The 18,522-nt window shown below is 44.6% G+C and overlaps 1 protein-coding gene across 1 annotated transcript in view; it reads left to right on the top strand.

Annotated features, from left to right (window-relative positions):
• The window catches only part of cux2b (cut-like homeobox 2b), a 128,410-nt gene that overhangs the window by 87,993 nt on the left and 21,895 nt on the right, over nucleotides 1-18,522 (top strand). The window contains exon 4 of the mRNA XM_061261701.1: nucleotides 7,356-7,434. Within this exon, the coding sequence (XP_061117685.1) occupies nucleotides 7,356-7,434 (79 nt within the window). The remainder of the gene's footprint in view (nucleotides 1-7,355; nucleotides 7,435-18,522) is intronic.

Genomic DNA, 18,522 nt, shown 5'->3' with positions numbered 1-18,522 from the left:
AACAGCAGAGTCTTTGACCATTTTCAAGTACAGACTGAAATTCACCTCTTCAGGCCGTACCTTTCCCTCCCTACCTCACTACTTTGATTAGCCATGTGTATGCTTATAATAGCACATATGTTTAATTATTGTAGTATTTGGCATATTCTAGCTGCCAACCGTGGTAGGCTAGTTGGAAAGTTGATGTACTCTTCAAGGGTTCAAGTTGTATCTATGTGATCACTCTAGCACATGGAACTGTACTTTCCGCTAAGGTCCTCAAAGCACTTGTGCCTGTGTTCGATTTGCACTTTAATGTACGTCGCTCTGGATAAGAGCGTCTGCTAAATTACTGTAATGTAATGTAATGTAATGTAGTGTAATTGCCACAGCATGATTTAGTAAGATAGAAAGTACGCTTAGTTACAACAGATCTAGTTCATTATAAATAAAATATATTGTAAAGAAATGAATGAACCTTTTCCAGTGCTATTTTCTAATAATGTATTTTCTTCTTTATAAACAGGCTTGTTTTTTTTAAACAGAAATATTCCTACTCTGACATTGCTCGGTTGGGATAGGACTGCAGGCTTCACCAATGTGAAGCTTTGCCAATAAACATGAATGTGAGCATGGATAATTGCAAAAATTCCCAAATGGTCTGGCCTAAAGAGGAATATTATTATCTATTTTCCCAGTTTTTGCCTAACCTTATGAGTGATTCTTAAACTTGGCACATAGGTGGAGGGTGGGTCCAAAAGGCCATTCAGCATTGTTGGCACTGTTAGGCTACTTGGTGGCACTATAACTTTAATTCCAATCTAGAATAACTCATGACTCCAGTTTGAACTAGCAACCGGGACCCAGCCTCACATGATCCTGCTCCTCACAGACAAATTTACCGAAGCTTGTTGGAGGATAATGTCCATTATACGGTGTTTTCTGACATTTTGAATTTTTGAAAGAAAACATATCAGTCCATATCATCAAAAACAATTGATCTTCTGTAATTTGGAGAATGCTCAATCAGCACCAGTAACAACACAATGACATTGGACCTGGTCTGCCACGTCACAGCTCTGTCTCACTGCTCACTGTGCTGTGCTGTATTTTTACTGGGTTCATTGCAGCGACAGTATGAGTGCTTGGCCCCCTGTAATCACTGCTTACAGCTGTATTTTTCCTGGTGTGTTTTTATTAACAAAAAAAAGTATATTTTATCATTTCTGTCATGACAGAAGTATGACATGTTTGTCAAGCTCCTGCTTGTTTTCTGGCTGTTTTGGCTGCACTGGTTTTCATTTTCATACATTAAAAGTCAATTGAGCATCTCACTCAGAGTAGTTTGACCAGAGGTGTTATAAAACAAAATCATTACCTTGGTAGTGGTGTCAAAACATAAGAGCACTTCCTGTTTGCTACTGGCTGTTGTTATTTTTCTGATGTCTTTTTATTATTTTTTAAATCAACCATAAAATACAGCTTGCCAGAAATGTATTCAATACCCCCATTGATCTAAAGGCTTTTAAAAGGCTTTGGACTAGAAAAGGGAACTTTGGTGGCATTGCTTTTTTTGATCACTTTGGTGGCCATATTGATTCTCGGCCACCTCAAGCGTGAAAAACACAACCAGGCAGTCACCAATAATGGATTCAGCATTACTAAATCTTTTAGTAAATGTCTGCTATCAAAATGGAGCTAACCTGATTTGTATCTGTGTGCGTTTCCAAATTATAGAGCAGGCAATAGGAAGGACAAGCTTGGTCCTGTAACTAATGAAAAGATATTAAAATATAATATCATCAAAATGTTGCGGTCAAGTACTTTTTTGATGTTGTCAAGATCCCAGTGGCCTGATATTGACTGTGCCATTGCTGGCTGGCCTAAAGTCATGTTTCAGATGAATGGATTTTGCTTTCTCTGGTCATACAGCGTCATACAAGTGTCAAAGGAGCACCTGCAGTTTACTTGCAATCTGTGCCATCTGTAGCCCAACGTACAGGGCTGTAGTAATGAGTCTAAATGAATATGGAGACTATTAAGGGCAAATCTGATCCAAGTGAAGGGGAAGCAGGCACCTTAATCTGACCAGCAAATGTGTGTGATATGTGCTGTGTCTGTAGTTTCACATACATTCAGTGTGCACTTCATTAGGTATTTATTAGACTTTTTTTTTAGACTTCTACTGCTGTTGCCTATCCACTTTGAGTTATGATGCATTGTGTGTTCCTGTCAACTTTGGCCAGTCTGGCCATTCTCCTCTGATGTCTCTCATTAACTAGGCATTTCTGTCTGCATAATTGCTGCTCACAGGATTTTTTTTTTTCACCATTCTTTGCAAACTCTAGAGACTAGTGTGTGTGAAAATCCAAGGAAATCAGCAGTTTCTGAGATGCTCAAACCATCCTGTCTGTCACCAACAATCATTCCACGGTCAAAGTCAACTAGATCACATTTTTTCGCCATTCTGATGGTTGATGTGAACATTAACTGATGCTCCTGATTACATGATTGTATGCATTGCACTGCTGCCTCACAATTGGCTGATTAGATAATTGCATAAGTCGATGTAATATAGTAAAAATGTTCCTAATAAAGTGCTCAGTGAGTGTAGTTTAGTGGAGTAAGCATTAATGCTATATTAGGTTAGCCAGCCAGCTCAGACTTGCTTGGCCCCACTTCTGTTGTGTGAAAAGTGTAGTAGTCTTCCCTTGGTTTTTTCAGCCAGGAAAGATCTTTCATTCTTTTTTTGGTTTTTGCTTATAAATTATACACTAGGATGAAGGATCTTACTGGTTTCGTTGTGGAATACTGTGTCTTACATTGCCTTAGTTAAGAGCAGGCTAAAGATGCTCACCTATTGACCATCACCTATTGGTAATGGTGTTACCGTTTTGTGCTAATGTATATCTGAACTTGACCCGTTCTGCCTGTAGAAAATGTGGAAAATAAAAGGCTATAGCTGCAAATTTCCCGTATTTTTTTTAATTTCCTTTATTTCTTTTTACATCTCTTACAAAAATTCTGGTAACGAATGCGCACCTCACTCTGCTCACATTCCTAGAGGATCTGCCCGTTGAGGGCGGGGTTGCGGTTGGAGGGTGGCGGCGGGGGGGTGACGGCATTGTCACCACCACCCGTGTCGGTCTCTGACGAACAAGGCAGGCCCTTTATATAATCTCCCTCCTAGGGCCTTAAGTAATCATAGGTGTTTCAGTCAATTTGCATGGAGGGGGAAGATAAAGCCCAATCCTGGACTGGCGCATTATGCATGACATCTCAGAGTGCTTTGATGGTGGCGGTTGAAGGGATAGGGATATGCATACCAAGAGGTACATGTGAACGCATCAGCCGTGTGATTGATGTCTTCTCTGCCTGGTGCAGACAGGTTAATGGTGTGATTGTGGAGGTAATCTCTGTTCTCTCGTTAGGGGATGATGGAGGACCAGGGAGCCCCGTGTCAGTCTAAAAAAAGAGCCTGTTGCATTCATTCCTCAAGCCACATCTGGGCAGGGAGAGCTGGGAGATCAGGGGACGCTTGGGAACGGACATGTTCGTTCCTGTGGCACGCTGTCCAGTGTAGGCGGTGGTGTGTGCTGCATGTATGAACAGTCATTAGCTGAGTAAATGTCGGTGAAATTTTGTTTTGCATCCAAGTAAATACATTCATACTGATATATGCATGGGAAATGAGGACACTGTTGTTTAATGGTCCAGAAAGGTTCTTCACTGAAAATACAGGTGATCAATGATGTTCCATTGAAAGGTGAAGACCATGCTTCCCCCCATATAAACTATGCCTGCCCAGCGCAGATGAATGACTGGTTCTGGCATCAAACACACAGACAACATGACTCTAATAATGTATTACGAACATGGTATTTAACCAAGCAACACAGTAATGACAGCATGTCCACACATAAATCACCTGAGCTATCTAAGCACACACACACACACACACGCACGCACACCGCACATATACACACACAGACGTGCACACACATACACACACACACATCATGCACACATACGACACAGTCGCACACATACACACACGCTCACCGCACATACACACACACACGCTCACCGTACATACACACACACACACACACACGCACACCACACACACACACACACACCACTCACACACACACACACACACACACACACACACCACTCACACATACGACACACACGCACGCACACACAGACACAACACAGAATTCTTATGTCAGTTTTGATGAAATGAAATTGATTGTTAATGCAGAGTTTGGGTACATGTGAGACAGGGACATTTGTCCAGCAGCATGTAAAGGGTTTGTTCACTGAACCGAGCAATCCAGCGCGAAGTCCTAGAGAAAAAGGAAAAGGGGGGAAAATTGGAGGGATAAAAAAACAGGTGAAACAATGCTATAGCTATCAGCCGGCTGAGAGCCACAGACTATTGCATCTGTATTGATCGCGTCTATAGCCTTTCCATTTTACATTAACTCCGTTCGCAAGCTTAGTGAGGGAGTGATGGGAGGGATTTGTTTGATCTTTATGATATTTCTTTAAACTTGATGCTGTCATTAAGCTTCTCTCTGGAGAGTGCAGGCACTTTCCAGGGCTTTTTTCCTGCCCTGCCACTGTTATTTATTTATTTAGTGTACATTTTCTCAATGTCACCACGAGGCCTTGGCACCAGTCCTCGTGTAAGTCCCCCCTTCTCCCTCACCCCACCTCCTGCAGATGTACCGAAAGCCAGATCACTGAAGGATGACCACTGTTTCACATGGCCATACAGCCTCCCCCTTGACTAAGGTTTGCAATGCCACCTTGTGAGATGAAAACAGGAAAACCAGGAACTGGACTGAAAATGGTGGATTGAGATTTTGTGAGACACACTCTCCTGGGAATCTGCCCAACAATGCTTTTCACTTTAGTAGAATATTGCTTTTTAAGGTTTTTTTTTTTTTGGGGGGGGGGGGTGTTAAATTTTATGTGTAATTCTCTTGTTGTCGTTAGGCTTTCATTGGCTAGGATTCACTGTGTAGTGTAACAGACATTCCTCATATCCATACCCACTGGACTCCAATCCACTACCCTGTGTCACCAAGTTCCTTCATCTTTAAAAATACTTTTTACATAAGGATATGGAAGCAGATGTCCATAAGAACCTTGCTCAACTAGGCTATCCTTCGTAACATACTGTATGGATCATGTGTAAAGAGACACACAAAAATACCCCCACACAAGCAATCCCAAAGCTTCAGAGTCGTAACTTCTTTGAATTGGCAGTAAGGAATGCCACTGGGGCTGGCAGATCCACCAGTATCAAACATTGTGGTGCCTGAAGGGCAACCCGGGAAAGCCATAAACTATTCCATGGAATGCCGGTCTATATCAACATGTCAGCGGGCCCCATCCATGTGTGAATTATGGCTGTAGTACAACGGACCCATCACTTGCTTGAGTGTCACCAAAAACTGTCACCTACCAACCTCCAATCCTTGGTTCCCGCGTGGGGTTCCATCACATCGCCGTTTTTATTCAATACAATACCAACCCCGCATGAAACCTGCACACTCTGCGCTGATGGAAACGCATCAGTCCAACCTCAACAGACACACTTCAGAGACTTTGAGGAAGCTCTTCATGTACGCCAAGTTACGCCTGATCATGGAGTCAGAGCTGGCCCGCCACTGAAGCTCATTGTGTTCCAAAAAGTAATACAGCCATTGAAAAAGGGACAAATTACCCACTTTCCTGTTAATATATCGCTTGTGGGCTTGATCCAAGTGGAAATTTGTGCTCATCCGTGTCAACTGACTGAAGCTTACATTGTTGCGATGGCTTCTGTGGACCTGCTGTTCAGTAGCCCCAGGAGCCTCAGGAGACCGGACATTATACCAGCTGACCAGCTGCGCCCTTTTGTCACTTAACAGGGACTGGCCTTCCCAAACAACCCATTAACTTCTGACATTGAGGATACTGTTTATTTAATATTCTGATTTATGTGTTGTGTTGTGTTAAGGCAATTGTGATTGTATTTGCTGCATAGTCACTTGTAGCTTCAAGTGAATGTTGCATTCCTATGTTTCATAGGCATTGATGTACTAGCAACGTTGTATAGTGTTAACTATTGTATTGTGTTTAATATTTCTCTTCTCACTTTCCACTTTTAATTTATGCATATCTGTATTCAATAAATTCTTTATTATATTTAATCCATGTCCTGTTCATGTTATTTCAGGAAGTTGGGCTCTACTGACTCCTCAAATTATCATTAGCTGAATCAATTTATTATTAAATACATTTGACTAAACTTCACTACACCACACAGCAGAGGGGGATTTTGAAGCTGGCCCTATGGCCCCATAGAATTGATTTGAGTGACTTATTGCTAATGCTCAGATATTAATATGAAAGACATAAAAGCTCATATCCCCTTTTTTAACCAGCACAGATATGGCACTAATTAAGTTCTGCATGAGAAATGTACAGCTTGCCTACCTGGATGTACCCGGGGGCAACCATTAAAGATCACCTTCCGACACCTTCCTTCATACTGTCCCTCTGTCACCCCTCCTGTCCCACAGAACCACCCCCCACCCCCTTCCCCACACCCCCTTCCGCACAAGCGCCCATGCGTGTCCTGTCCTCCGGCCAAGCTTAGCACTGAGCCAAAGTGTTTTGTACTTGTACCATCCCTGGGTGGAGATATGCTTTCACTCCTAGAGATGAGAAGTGCGTATGCGTACTGTATGTGAGTGCACATATGCGTGTCTGTGTGCGTATGTGTATTGCACATGTGGGTGTTTGTTTGAGGCGGGCGGCGCTGGATATTACCTGCACTACCCATGGGTCGATTAAGGGGCCAGCATGGGGCTGAGACGTGGCTGTAGAGCCTGGCCCTGGCCTTGCTGTACTGCGGTGTGTGTGTGTGTGTGGGGGGGGGTCTCGGTGATTCTGTGTCCACGTGTTCACCGGCGTGGGCACCCCGCCGGCAGGGCCAGGTGGCAGCCAATTCCCTTCCCTTTGTCCCTCCTAATGAATTGTTAATTGGTTTGTGACACCTGCGGAGCGCCGGGCGGGCGGCTGCGTGCTGCTGCTGGTGGCGGACGCCGCGCGGCCCAGCCCTGTAGACCCCGAGCAGGCCAGGTCTCCCGTCTAAAGTTACAGCACACGGGCTCAGCTACTGTCGGAAACGGCTGGACTGGAGTACTTTCATCGTAGTTTCTACCCCGTCCGCAAATGTCTTGTGAATATTGTCTCATGTTTAAAGATAAGTGAACGATGCAATACGGTGGAGTGTTGTGTCTGTGTCAGCCCTGTGGGAGAGTGTGGCCCCTGATGAGCTCAGCCCTGACTGTGACATCATTCCTGTTTTCCAGGTGGTAGCACTTAACAACCGAAGCAAAGAGGCAGAATCTGCTTTCCTTGGAGTCTACAAACAGTTGATTGAAGCCCCAGGTGAGTGTTGCCAAGGGACAGTTTGTTATTTTTACATCGGCACGGAACAGCCAGCATCGCTGCGCCACTCACCTCCCACTTCCGCGCCCCACCAGCACTCCCAGCAGGTACGTGGAGGCACAAGAAACCAGAGATTCAGGTGGAATGATATCTGAGGCTTCCAAAGATGTGAGGATGGTGTCCTGTAGTTGGTGTAGTGTGGAGAGTGTCTTCTGGGAGGGAGGGGGGTTGGATCTGTTGATTGTGGAGTGGCATGCTCTGCTGAGGCTCGAGAGCTGATGAGACCGGCAGGCCTGGCCCTCGTGATTGTGCTGTTGTGATGAACTGGGGCCCATGTTCAGCTGTGTTACGGGTGGGGGATTGGAAAATGAAATCCAATCTTCTCTGGATCAGAAGAACACTCATGACAGGACTAGAGAATGCTGTTTACAGAGATTCAGTGAATAGAAGATAAAAGTCAGTGTCACTGAGACTGAAATATGGGGGACTGACTTTTAAAGGTCTCCATTTTTTTCCCCTTCATGTTCCCTGCTTGCGATGTACACCAAATGTACGTTTTTCACTGGAATAATTTCTTCAATAGGAAATGTCTCTTTTTGAAGTTTTGTTCAGGCTGACTCACAGACTCGCACCTTGGTGTATCAAGGGCTTCATCAAGGGCCTAAGTGTTTCCCAAGGCCAGGAGTTCCAGCTTGAGCATGTGACCCTGCCTTTCACCAGAAACAGCATGTAACCAATGCTTCAGCGCTGTTTAACTAGTGCAAACAGTGTGAAGATCAGGGCCAAGGCTGCTACACCATTAAAGTATGCTGAAATCCAAAATTAACACTGCTCATTGTTCACAAATGTTATTTTATGTGTGTGTTGGGGAGTGGGGTGACTGCCTCCTTGTGTCAAGGAGAGGGATAACGGGTCTTGGTCCCACTCACTATCCGATCTGACTCAATTAAGATGTTATGTTTGAGCATTAAAGAAATTATGCCGGGGACCTATCGTTCTTTTTAACCACTCCTGTTATAATTCCATCCACACAGATAGCTGTGCGCTCGCTCTAATTATCCTAACTGGAGGTGTAATTCCACCGCACGTTTAATTTCCTAACAGAAAGCTAATTGAATTGCCCCTCAGGTTAAATCAGGTGGCTGTAGATTAGCATACTGAGATGCACATTTACATACGACCTGAGTGGGACTCTGAAATCTTTGTTTTCTTTTTGGGGGGTTTTTTTGGGTTGGGGTAGGTTGGGGGTGTACTTTCCTCCTTCAGAGATCTCAATCCTCCATACATTGAGTGAAGTACAGTAAGGATAATACAGTTTTTATCGCTCCCTACAGTGGTCTTTTATCCCCTATTCCAGTGCTCTTCCCAACATGTGCATCGTATCACTGAGATTGAAACCTTGAGCTTTGATGACAGTTGAGTTGTCGAATTCGGGATGCTCAAGAGAAGCAAATTCCCCCCAAGAGCCTTCATAGTCCAAATCCTGCCTCTCAGAGTTGTGCTGGGAAAAAGCACCATTTCTGACCCCTCAGCTGATGATACTCCTCAGTCATGGCAGTGATATTTTTAGCTGTTTATTTGTCTGTTTCAAAAGCGGCTGTTGGATTTGGAATCGGTCTGTGTCGCCAGACCAGTGTGGGAGACAGTGTATGCACTGACATACGCCCCTTTCCCGCTTCTGTTCATGGTCACTCTGACCGGTCGGTATTGACCAGCGCAGGTGTGCCAGGGGACAGTGAACCTGCCTCGCGCTGATCCCTCCCCCCACCCAGCTGTCTCCTCCTCCACGGCGGTCTTGGGGGGTATACTGACGTGCTTGCAACAAACGCTCTGCTCCTTCATGTATTTTTAATCCAGTGACAGACACAATTATTTCTTACACGCCAAGCTCGTTAATCTTAATGCTGTCATTACTATTCATTGCAAGAGGTTATTTTCCACTCTCCCCCCATTTCTTTTGAAAGCGTCTTCATGCGCTGTCCCCCCCCGTTTAATACTGAAAGGTCACGACCGCCATCACTGGGGCCTGTAATCAGTATGGCTAAACTGTGACTGCAGGCCGCCTGCGAGGGTGAGGGGTCAACTGCCGATCAATGCCTAACCTATTGGTGATCAATGGCATATCAGCTATCAGTGACGTATGGGGTGTAGGCAGCACGATGAGCCTAAGATGGCTGCAACTTTGACTCTCAGGATTCAGATGAGGAAGGTACAGCAACCTCTCTTTGGCATAAATATTGTATTATTTGCTTTAGGATTACAGTAGTTGTGCAATTGGCCATCAAAGTGTGCCTTGTGTGGCTGTGGTTCATCCAGTGGAGGTGCTGGAAGCTCCAGTGTAGGGATTACATAACTTGACTGAATTTTGAATTTCTATGCTTGGTTTTGGTGTCGTACATTGCACATAGGCCAAGGCACATTGGATCATTTCCAACAAAACCATCACAAATTTCCAGTGAGGTAAATAACTGTTATTAGCAGCTAAGGTTTGACAATATAGGTCTGAAGCAGCCAGGACACAATGGGCTCGTTTATGAAGCGCAAATGACAGGCTGAGCGGAGCGCGGGCCCGAGGAGGGTGTTGAGAGAGCGGAGCTGGAATTGCTGATGTTCGCTCTCCCAGCTCTTCCCACTAATATCTCTCCGTCTCTCTCCGTCTCTCTCCTTCTCTCTCCTTCTTCGCACCTTCGGCTGATGTCAACAGAAATCTGCCGCGCGGTGATGGCTCCTTCCCACACCACCCCTCCCCCCTCCTTTTTTTTTGTTATGTTTTTGTTTTTTACTGTTAACTCAGCAATTATATTAAGCCCCACTCGCCCGACTGTGTGTGTAATTACAAAGTAGCACTGTAAATCTGGTGGTTTCACGTCGGTAGCACAGATGTGCAGGATGTGATAAAGGAAAAAGCGGCTGGAGAAGAGAGAAAGGCAATTAGCATTAGTTGTGGGGGTGGGACAGACCTGTGGCACGGCCGCTTTTGGGCTTCCGGGGACTCGACTGAACCGCGGCAGAGAGATGAGGCCAAGCGGCCTGGTCACAGACCTCAGCAGAACTCTTGGAATTTAGATATACGCATCAAGGAACGGCCGTTCTTCTGTGGTAAGGTTTATTACTGACTCACTTGTGCATGTCATTGAAAAGCTCATCCAATGGCGGGAGGCCACATATTGAAAAGGAAAAGTCTGAAACCTGAGTTTTTCCTGAATCCAGTGAAGGGTGAAGCAGTGAAAAGTCAGTTTAAAGCAGTGGGTCAGTGATGATGATAAAACATGCTAGCTCCACCATTTTGTGTGTGTGTGTGTGTGTGTCTGGGGGGGGGTGTAAAACATCAACACACCTGTCACTTTTGGAATAGTTTGTCCACCTGCAATCAGGAATCACACATTAGACAGTTCTTATTCTCACCACACAAAGATTTCCTAGCATTTCTTCATTTTTAATCCTCTAGTCCGATTTCAACTCAGAATGACAGCAAATGTGCTGTGCTTCTTGCAAATAAATAACTATTCATCTGCTTGAGGAGGTGCTCAATTTATTTGAACAGCATGACTGTTAAAAATGTTTTTATTAAACCTTTCTGTTATTAAAAACCTGTCTTACCTTTTGTAGATAAATACTCACTGTTTCAATTTAAAGGTGACGGCCATTTTAATGACTGGATTGACTTTCCTGAACGGCGCTCCTTTCTCTCTCTCCCCCCCAACTTCCCCCGCGGTAGGAGCGTCTATCTCTGTGAGCCGCGTTTGAAAGGTTCCGTTTGTTGATCTCACCTGGAGAGGAGCGCGCTCGCACTGTCGCCCGGGGCGTAGCCTGCAGGCTCCCGTTCCAGGTGTTTGCTCCACTTCTCCGTGCTCTTTATTCAGCTCTTCCTCTGGGACCGCCGCACGCCTCCTTCCTCGTCTCTCACCAAAAAGACTGGAGCTCCAGCTTTTCATGAAAGCAGAGAGAGCCATGCAGGGCTTCGCTGTTTGAATGTGTATTAATGAGACCTCAGTAGGGTACTCTGCACCTGTGCGAATGTGTGGGCAACACTGCTGCCTAGTGGTGACCAGAGGTACAGCTAGATTATCTTGATGGGTTAGCGTGTGACCATGTCCAGACTGTGACATTACTGTTGCACTTTTTTTTTTTCACTGCAAGAAGGGCCCAGGAAAGACTTGTGCAGGTCTCTTTCCTCCTGGCAATAGGTGCTCAGTAGGCCTGGAGAAGAACTCCAAAGCAATTAGTGGAAAATTCATCCTCCATCCCAGGGGACACGGTCACAAAGTCAAAATGGTCTGCGGGAACAAGAATATGTAGTTCTGTTGCACCAAGAATGTGTGCTTTATCTGCAGCTGGCCCTCTGTGTGTGTCCTGACTAAATATAAAGGAAATTACATTTTAATATTCAGGAAATGACAAGAATACAAGCATGCAAGTTTTCATGGTTTGCATTAAAAAGATGTTCCAGCATCGTAATGGACAAAGGCAGCCTAATGCATGTTTCCGCATGGTGGTATTGATGGAGAATGAAAGCTCTTTCTGCCGGGACAAGATTATGCAGGAGTGATTAATAAGTGCAGTAATAAACAGAGGCCCAGGAGATGTTTGAGGTATTTAATAATGCATTATGTTCATAAAAGAGCCGGGGCTCACCAATGGATCCCTGTGGAGGAGGAAACCCCAGAGGGATCAGCTGTGTGTGGTGTGTGTGTGCGTGTGTGTGTGTGTGTGTGTGTTTGTGTGTACACACATGCAGGAATCCTTGCTTTGCCCCAAATCTAGAACACATAGGCCAGTTCAGTTCTTGACTATACAGTAATAACAGGAAAAAGTTGTAACTTTCTGGAGAAGAGCCTAGAAGCAAGCACTTTTGTGGCCTTCTTACCGATTTGTGATGTCCAATTTAGCAATCTATTCACTTCATGAACAAAACAGTAAACAAAAGTGGCCTCTGAACAAACTACTTTTGGCTACTTGTGTCTAGTTGTGGAAGATCAATTTCATGTTTTTTTACTTGCTATAACATCAAATATGAGTGCATGCTTCAGCCTTGGTCTTTTTGTTTACCTGACTTGTTCTTTGTATCGTGTGCTTTATTGTTTCTCTCTTAAGTTGCCATCACCTCTGGAGTCTGTTTGGCTTGTGCGGCCTTCAAATCGCATTTCTTTCAATGTTGTTGAACAAATAATGGTTATTGACATTATCTTGTCAGCATCCTTCAATGAAGGGGGAAAAAAATCTGTGGAACTGAAACAAAGGTCTGCCGAAGGAGGCCTTTCAGTTCATGCAGACATTGTTAGGGTACAGACTCATTCCTCTCTCGTCTTCAGCGCAGAACAGAAAGAGCTCCATTATCCCCTGAATGTCAAGTGCAGTCATGGGAAAGAAAACTCAAAATAAACTGAGCAGGAGTTCTTTCATTTATGTGGATGGTAAAGACTGCCATGCTGTCAAAGAACTACTTGAAAAACATAAATCATTGTTGCTGATTTCTCAAAAAAAAGGAAAGAGAATCTTTACAGTATTTCATTCAAGTTCAAACGATGGTAGACATTGAAAAGGGGGATTTTTTTGTGTGACTCAGTTCTGGGGAAGTTGAAGAATACATGAAAATGTGTCTGTGTTGTTTTGTCAAATTTCTTTTCACTGCTCTGAAAAGGTTCTTCTCACAAGTCCTGATTGGACAGACAGGGACCTTCAGACAGTTTCTCAGAAAAATGGAGACCTTCATCTAAAGAATGTTGTCCAAAGACGTTCGGCTCTCACCTTTAGACCAGTGGGCCAGTTGTGTGGTAGATCTTTCTTCTGCGCTGGCTTTGTATGTTGTGCATTTGCTCTTTTATGTGATGAAGGACCGTTCCTTTCATCTGCACCTCACTTGACTAGCTGAATGAGGCTAAATTCTGCATTACAACCAAGAATGTTCTGGTGCACTATAGAGAAAAATTAGGGTGTGCTAGGGTTTGTTTCCCTCTACTGCTAACAGGATGTACTAGGGTTTGTTTCCCTCTGCTGCTAACAGAGTGTACTAGGGTTTGTTTCCCTCTGCTGCTAACAGAGTGTGCTAGGGTTTGTTTCCCTCTGCTGCTAACAGAGTGTACTAGGGTTTGTTTCCCTCTGCTGCTAAGAGAATGAGCTAGGGTTTGTTTCCCTCGAAGGAGATGTACATTACCCCTCAAACTAAAAAGTTTGGGGGGTCTCTGGATCTGCTTGGGATGGTCAAGTTGCGTAGATAATCTAGGATACAGGGAGTCAACATGTTTTTGGACCCCAACGAGCACATGAAAAGCAGAACAGTTTTTAAAAAAAATAATAAAATAAAAATAAAAATTTGAAGCACAGCCTTGTAAATTAATTTGTTCGTGTTGTACGATGGGAGCACAGCTGGGCTCATTAGCATGCATACAACAAATAATTATAGCGGAATTTTTTCAGCCAGTGCTCGGCTAATGGGCTTGCTGGGTTAATTATGTCAAAGCATAATTACAGAGGGCCCAGGGAGACGTAATGGCACACCCCGCTGAGCTGGGACCAGCTAATGATGGTGTATCGCTGACAGGGCGAAGACGGACCGCCCCTGCACACCTGCTCGACTTGGCTCATGCCACCCCTGTACCCCCCTTCTCCACCACCCCATCATCCTCTGCGTCCGGACACTTTCACATCCTAGCCACCATAGAACCACCCGTGTGAATGCTGAAACGCGCCGCGTCCCGACTGGGGTCTGACCGCTAATTCGGGAACCCCTGCTGTGGAGTGGGTGTTGGGGTGGGGTTGCATGGGTGGGAGGGGAGGTGGTAGACCGATGGCTACATGAAGGTTGTCTTTGGAAAGTCAACCTCTCTCTTCTCTCTCCCTCCCCTCCTCTCTCTCTTCTATCCCTCTGCCACATGATGGGGCAAAAGGGGAGTGCACTGCCGTTGTCTGCTGAAAATGTGTGTGAAATTGCAGATGAGGTTCTGGACAGAGTGCAAACTGCTCAGGCACTTGTTTGTGCATTTTCTGTACTTGGATTATTCAGTGAGAATCCACTGACACAGACACAACTCCGAAAGAGAGTCATTTCTAGTCGTAATTACTGTGATGGTTTTCAGGATCAAACGTGTGGACAATGTTGCTATGGGGTGCACAGTGGCAGAAGCTGGTTATGAAGGGCCCCAGTGCAAGATTTATACAGGTCCCTCTCACCTTCAGATGTACGCCAACACTAGGCCTAGAAACATTACCATCAAGGTCGACATCAGAACCATGAACAGTGCTCAGGCATCACAGTGCTCATCTGCAGGCTGGTGGAAACATTAACAAATGGTCACCAAAACAAACATCACGTCTAGCCAGGCCGATGGCCAGGCTGATAGTGTGTTGAGAAGCTAAAACCAAAAAGCGCACAGGAGAGCATACAGCAGTTGGCCACAGTGGCTCACTTTGTAGTCAGCTAGGCTGTAAGCCATGTTATTAATTTACATATTTTCCAACTAATCACTGGGCTTGGAGTTCACCTGCTGGTTGACTAGGTAGCAAGTAGTCCTGTTGCTCCAGCCATAATCTGCATAACGTTTTGGCTAACTGTTCTAGCAACTAGAATAAAATTCACCTGTTACCATTTTTACACTTTTGCTCTCCAAATCTCGGGGCTGTGGGGGCGGTGCGTGGTCATTACACTCCGCTTGCACAGCTGAGTTTAGGTTTTCATTTACTCATGTTGAGCAAGTAGCTATAGCTAAAGCTAGAGTGCGGCATCTCATTTTTGACTGTTCATATAAATCATTGAAATGTTACAGTAGTGGACAGTTGGGTTTGAAGATAGCTTTTTTTTAAACCTATCCAACTTTTCTCTCCTGAGATCCGCTAGTGTTTATAAGGAATTTTGGCTACGCTAGCTGTAGCTAACACTCCTCTGTACCACAGGGCTGACATTATGCTCTCATTGGACCACAACATAGGCCTACACAGACATATGTCCCAGTAATCTTTCACAATAAATACATGTCAGAAAATAACACTTGTAATTAACACTCTAAAAAAAATTACAACAAATTATTTAACCGAGTAGTTAAAACAATACATTTTCTGTAGAATTGGCATAAATGCTTTGAGTTTGCTTATTGAACAATATATGAAGCAGATTGCATTTAATCACTGTGTTTTTCTCGACAGTTAACCATATGGAATCACTTCTCCTGATGGTCTCAATTACAAGGGCCCATGCATGAACAGGCTTTTTGTAGTGTGGAGCCAGCTCTCTGTGAGAGGACTCCAGACCAGGGGACCAGTGCGGCTGCACCTCCTACGCTGAGGCTCCACTGGTGGGACGTTAAAGCTGGGATGCTGCTAACGTTTTCCAGCCACTTATTTCCATCCCTTTGTGTAACCAAAATGATGTGCTTATGATATGTCATTAAAATGACATGGGAGACTTGAGACTGAGCCTTGTCACAGTATTCCTCCTGAAATCACCTGACCATGTTTGCTTTTATGTAAGTGCAGTGGTTTACAGGGAGAGATCAGGTTATTTTTTCCCAGACAAAAAAATGTTAGCACATTTTGGGACTTCATACAAAAGTTTTGACACTTGGCTCTTCAATGGGCAATATGACCCTTGTGGAAGAGTCTGATTTTATTGTTTCAGTCACGTGTGCTGGTATAAGTAAGGTGTTCATTCACATTGTTTGGAAGGGGTAGAACCTGTTTTTCTCCTTTTGTATTAAAACATGATCTGAATAATACAGGTTTTATTACTGTAGCTAGTTATACCTATTATTTACATGTATGTGTGTGTATTCTATTTTCATTACAAACATATAGATTACATATCCTCACACCTGTGCAATCTAGGGCATGAATAGAAAATAAGAGAAATGAAAGTCCTGTGCACTTCCTGGTCCATCCTGCCCAGTGCACTTTCACTGAAATTATGCCCCTCTGCATCTGACCTGAACAGCATTTAAGCTTGTTAATTTTCATGACAGGCATCCAATCGGCTGCAAATAAGAAAAGGGCCTAAATGAAAATCTTCCCTGTTGTTTAATTGCACAGAGAGAGGGTTGAGCGGTTTGTATTGGAAAACAGCAGGCCGGCCGTGTGCTGCGCAGTCAGGGGGAGGGTGTTCAGGGCGGGGGAGCTGGTGGGAGCTGTAATGATGGCAGGTGAGGACCAGCTCGTGCACACTCATTGATTGGTGTAAGGTGAAGGCAACCCTCTGTCTCCGCTCCACGGCTTTTATGCAGAAGAGGGGAGATGGTCGTATATTTTTCTTATTTCGTTTTATTTTCTTTTATCGCAGCTGTCCTCTTTGCTTAAGAGAAGCTCATATCTCCCATGCTGGGTCCCCTGTGACTGATGCAATATCCCTTGTGCAGTTGCAACAGTGCTCTCAGAGAAACGCATAGATGGAGGGCATGGTCATGTGACCAATTAACTTTGCCTTTCATTTTTCTCAAATAACATTGTGTCTAGGTGATGCAAGAAACGGTTATCCTGACAAAGGGTGTGTGTGCGCGCATGTGTACGTTTGCATGTGTGTGTGGTGTGTGTGTGTGCGCGCGTGTGTGTACTGTATGTGCTTTTAATCTGTGAAACCCCATTTAATCAGAGAAATTAATTGTGGTTCTTGGGACAGGGTTGGCAAACCAACTGCTGTGTGTTCATGCTATACCTACCTTTAAGCTAGCTTCTCATATCTCTCATAGTTCCTTCAGATTAACAGCATTTTGTTGGCTTGAGAATTTTTAGTTTTGTTGCTTTCCACTGTGTTTTTTGCAGGTGAGTCTCTTCCACTATTTGTTCAGAAGTTGCTCCTTTCTCAGAAGAGGGAGAGAGAATAGAAAAGAGAAAGAATAGATGGATAGAGACAGAGAAATGGCAAGAGAGAAAGCGTGACAGAGGGCGAGAGGAGGAAAGCGAAAGCTCTGCGCTTGGGTAGGAAAAATATCTGAATCTGCGTGATGACAAAGAGAGACCAGATGAAAGTTAAAGAGGAAAGTTGCAGGAGTAAAAGGAGCGATTTTCTTCTTCTTTTGCAGTTCTGAAGGGCATATCTCTTTGTGTGCCTGTGTGAGTGTGCTTTTATGTCTGTTTGTGTCTGCGTGCCTGTGTGTGTGTCTTTCTGTCTGTGTAGTTGTCTGTGTATCTGCATGTCTGTGGCTGTGTTTGTGTATCTGTGTGTCTGTACCTGTGCCTGTGTTTGTGTATCTCTGTGTGTGTATATATGTGTGTGTCTGTCTGTATCAATGTATGTGTGCACCTATCTGTCTGTGTATCTGTGTGTGTGTGTGTGTGTGTGTGTGTGTGCGTGCGTGCCTGTATATGTGCCGGTGTGTTTGGGTATCTCTGTGTGTGTATATGTGTGTGTGTGTGTGTGTGTATGTGTGTGTGTGCGTGCCTGTATGTGTCCCTCTGTGTGTATATGTGTGTATGTGTGTGTGTGCCTGTATGTGTGCCTGTGTGTTTGTATATATGTGTGTGTGTGCGCGTGCCTGTATGTGTGCGTACCTGCCTTCCCTCCCCCCCCCCGGTCCTCCGTCTCCCCAGAGTGCCGCTCTGCGCTTTAGCACTGGAAGCCACCCTCCTTTGGTGCACAGCAGGCAGGTGCACAACAAGAGCAGCTCCTTCTCAGAGCTGGTGAACTTTTCGGGAGGGGAAAAAAGGAAGAGGAAGATTAAAAACAGCCCTGTGATGTTGAGAGTGGAGACGCCCCCTGAGAATTCCTGGCATAATAATTTAAATGATCAAATGATACAGAGGAGACTTGTTAGCAAAGAAACAGCCTCCTAGTTGGCCCCATGGGTTCCTCAGCACTGCACATGCATTGCAAAACAGCTCCTCTGTTGTGCTAAAGAATCTCCTTTTTTTCTTCTCCTTCTCAGGAACAGAGTTTTTTTTCCCCCTCCACTTTGTTGCATTTGTCTAGATGTATATTTGGATCCTGGCCCAAGAGCCAGAAAGTGTGCGCTGGCACTCTTTGGGAAGACATTGTTTGTTTGGTCCTGGATGTGCTGTGGCATTACGATCCAAGGGGATAGGAGATTACTTTTTACCTGGTTCAAGAAGTTCACCCTGGTTTAATTTCCCAAGCTTTATAATTTCCATTGAGTATACTGTATGTGT

The sequence above is a fragment of the Conger conger genome, chromosome 11, assembly GCF_963514075.1.
Source record: "Conger conger chromosome 11, fConCon1.1, whole genome shotgun sequence".
In the NCBI taxonomy this organism is placed as follows: Eukaryota; Metazoa; Chordata; class Actinopteri; order Anguilliformes; family Congridae; genus Conger; species Conger conger.
This window is presented reverse-complemented; position numbering and strand designations above follow the sequence as displayed.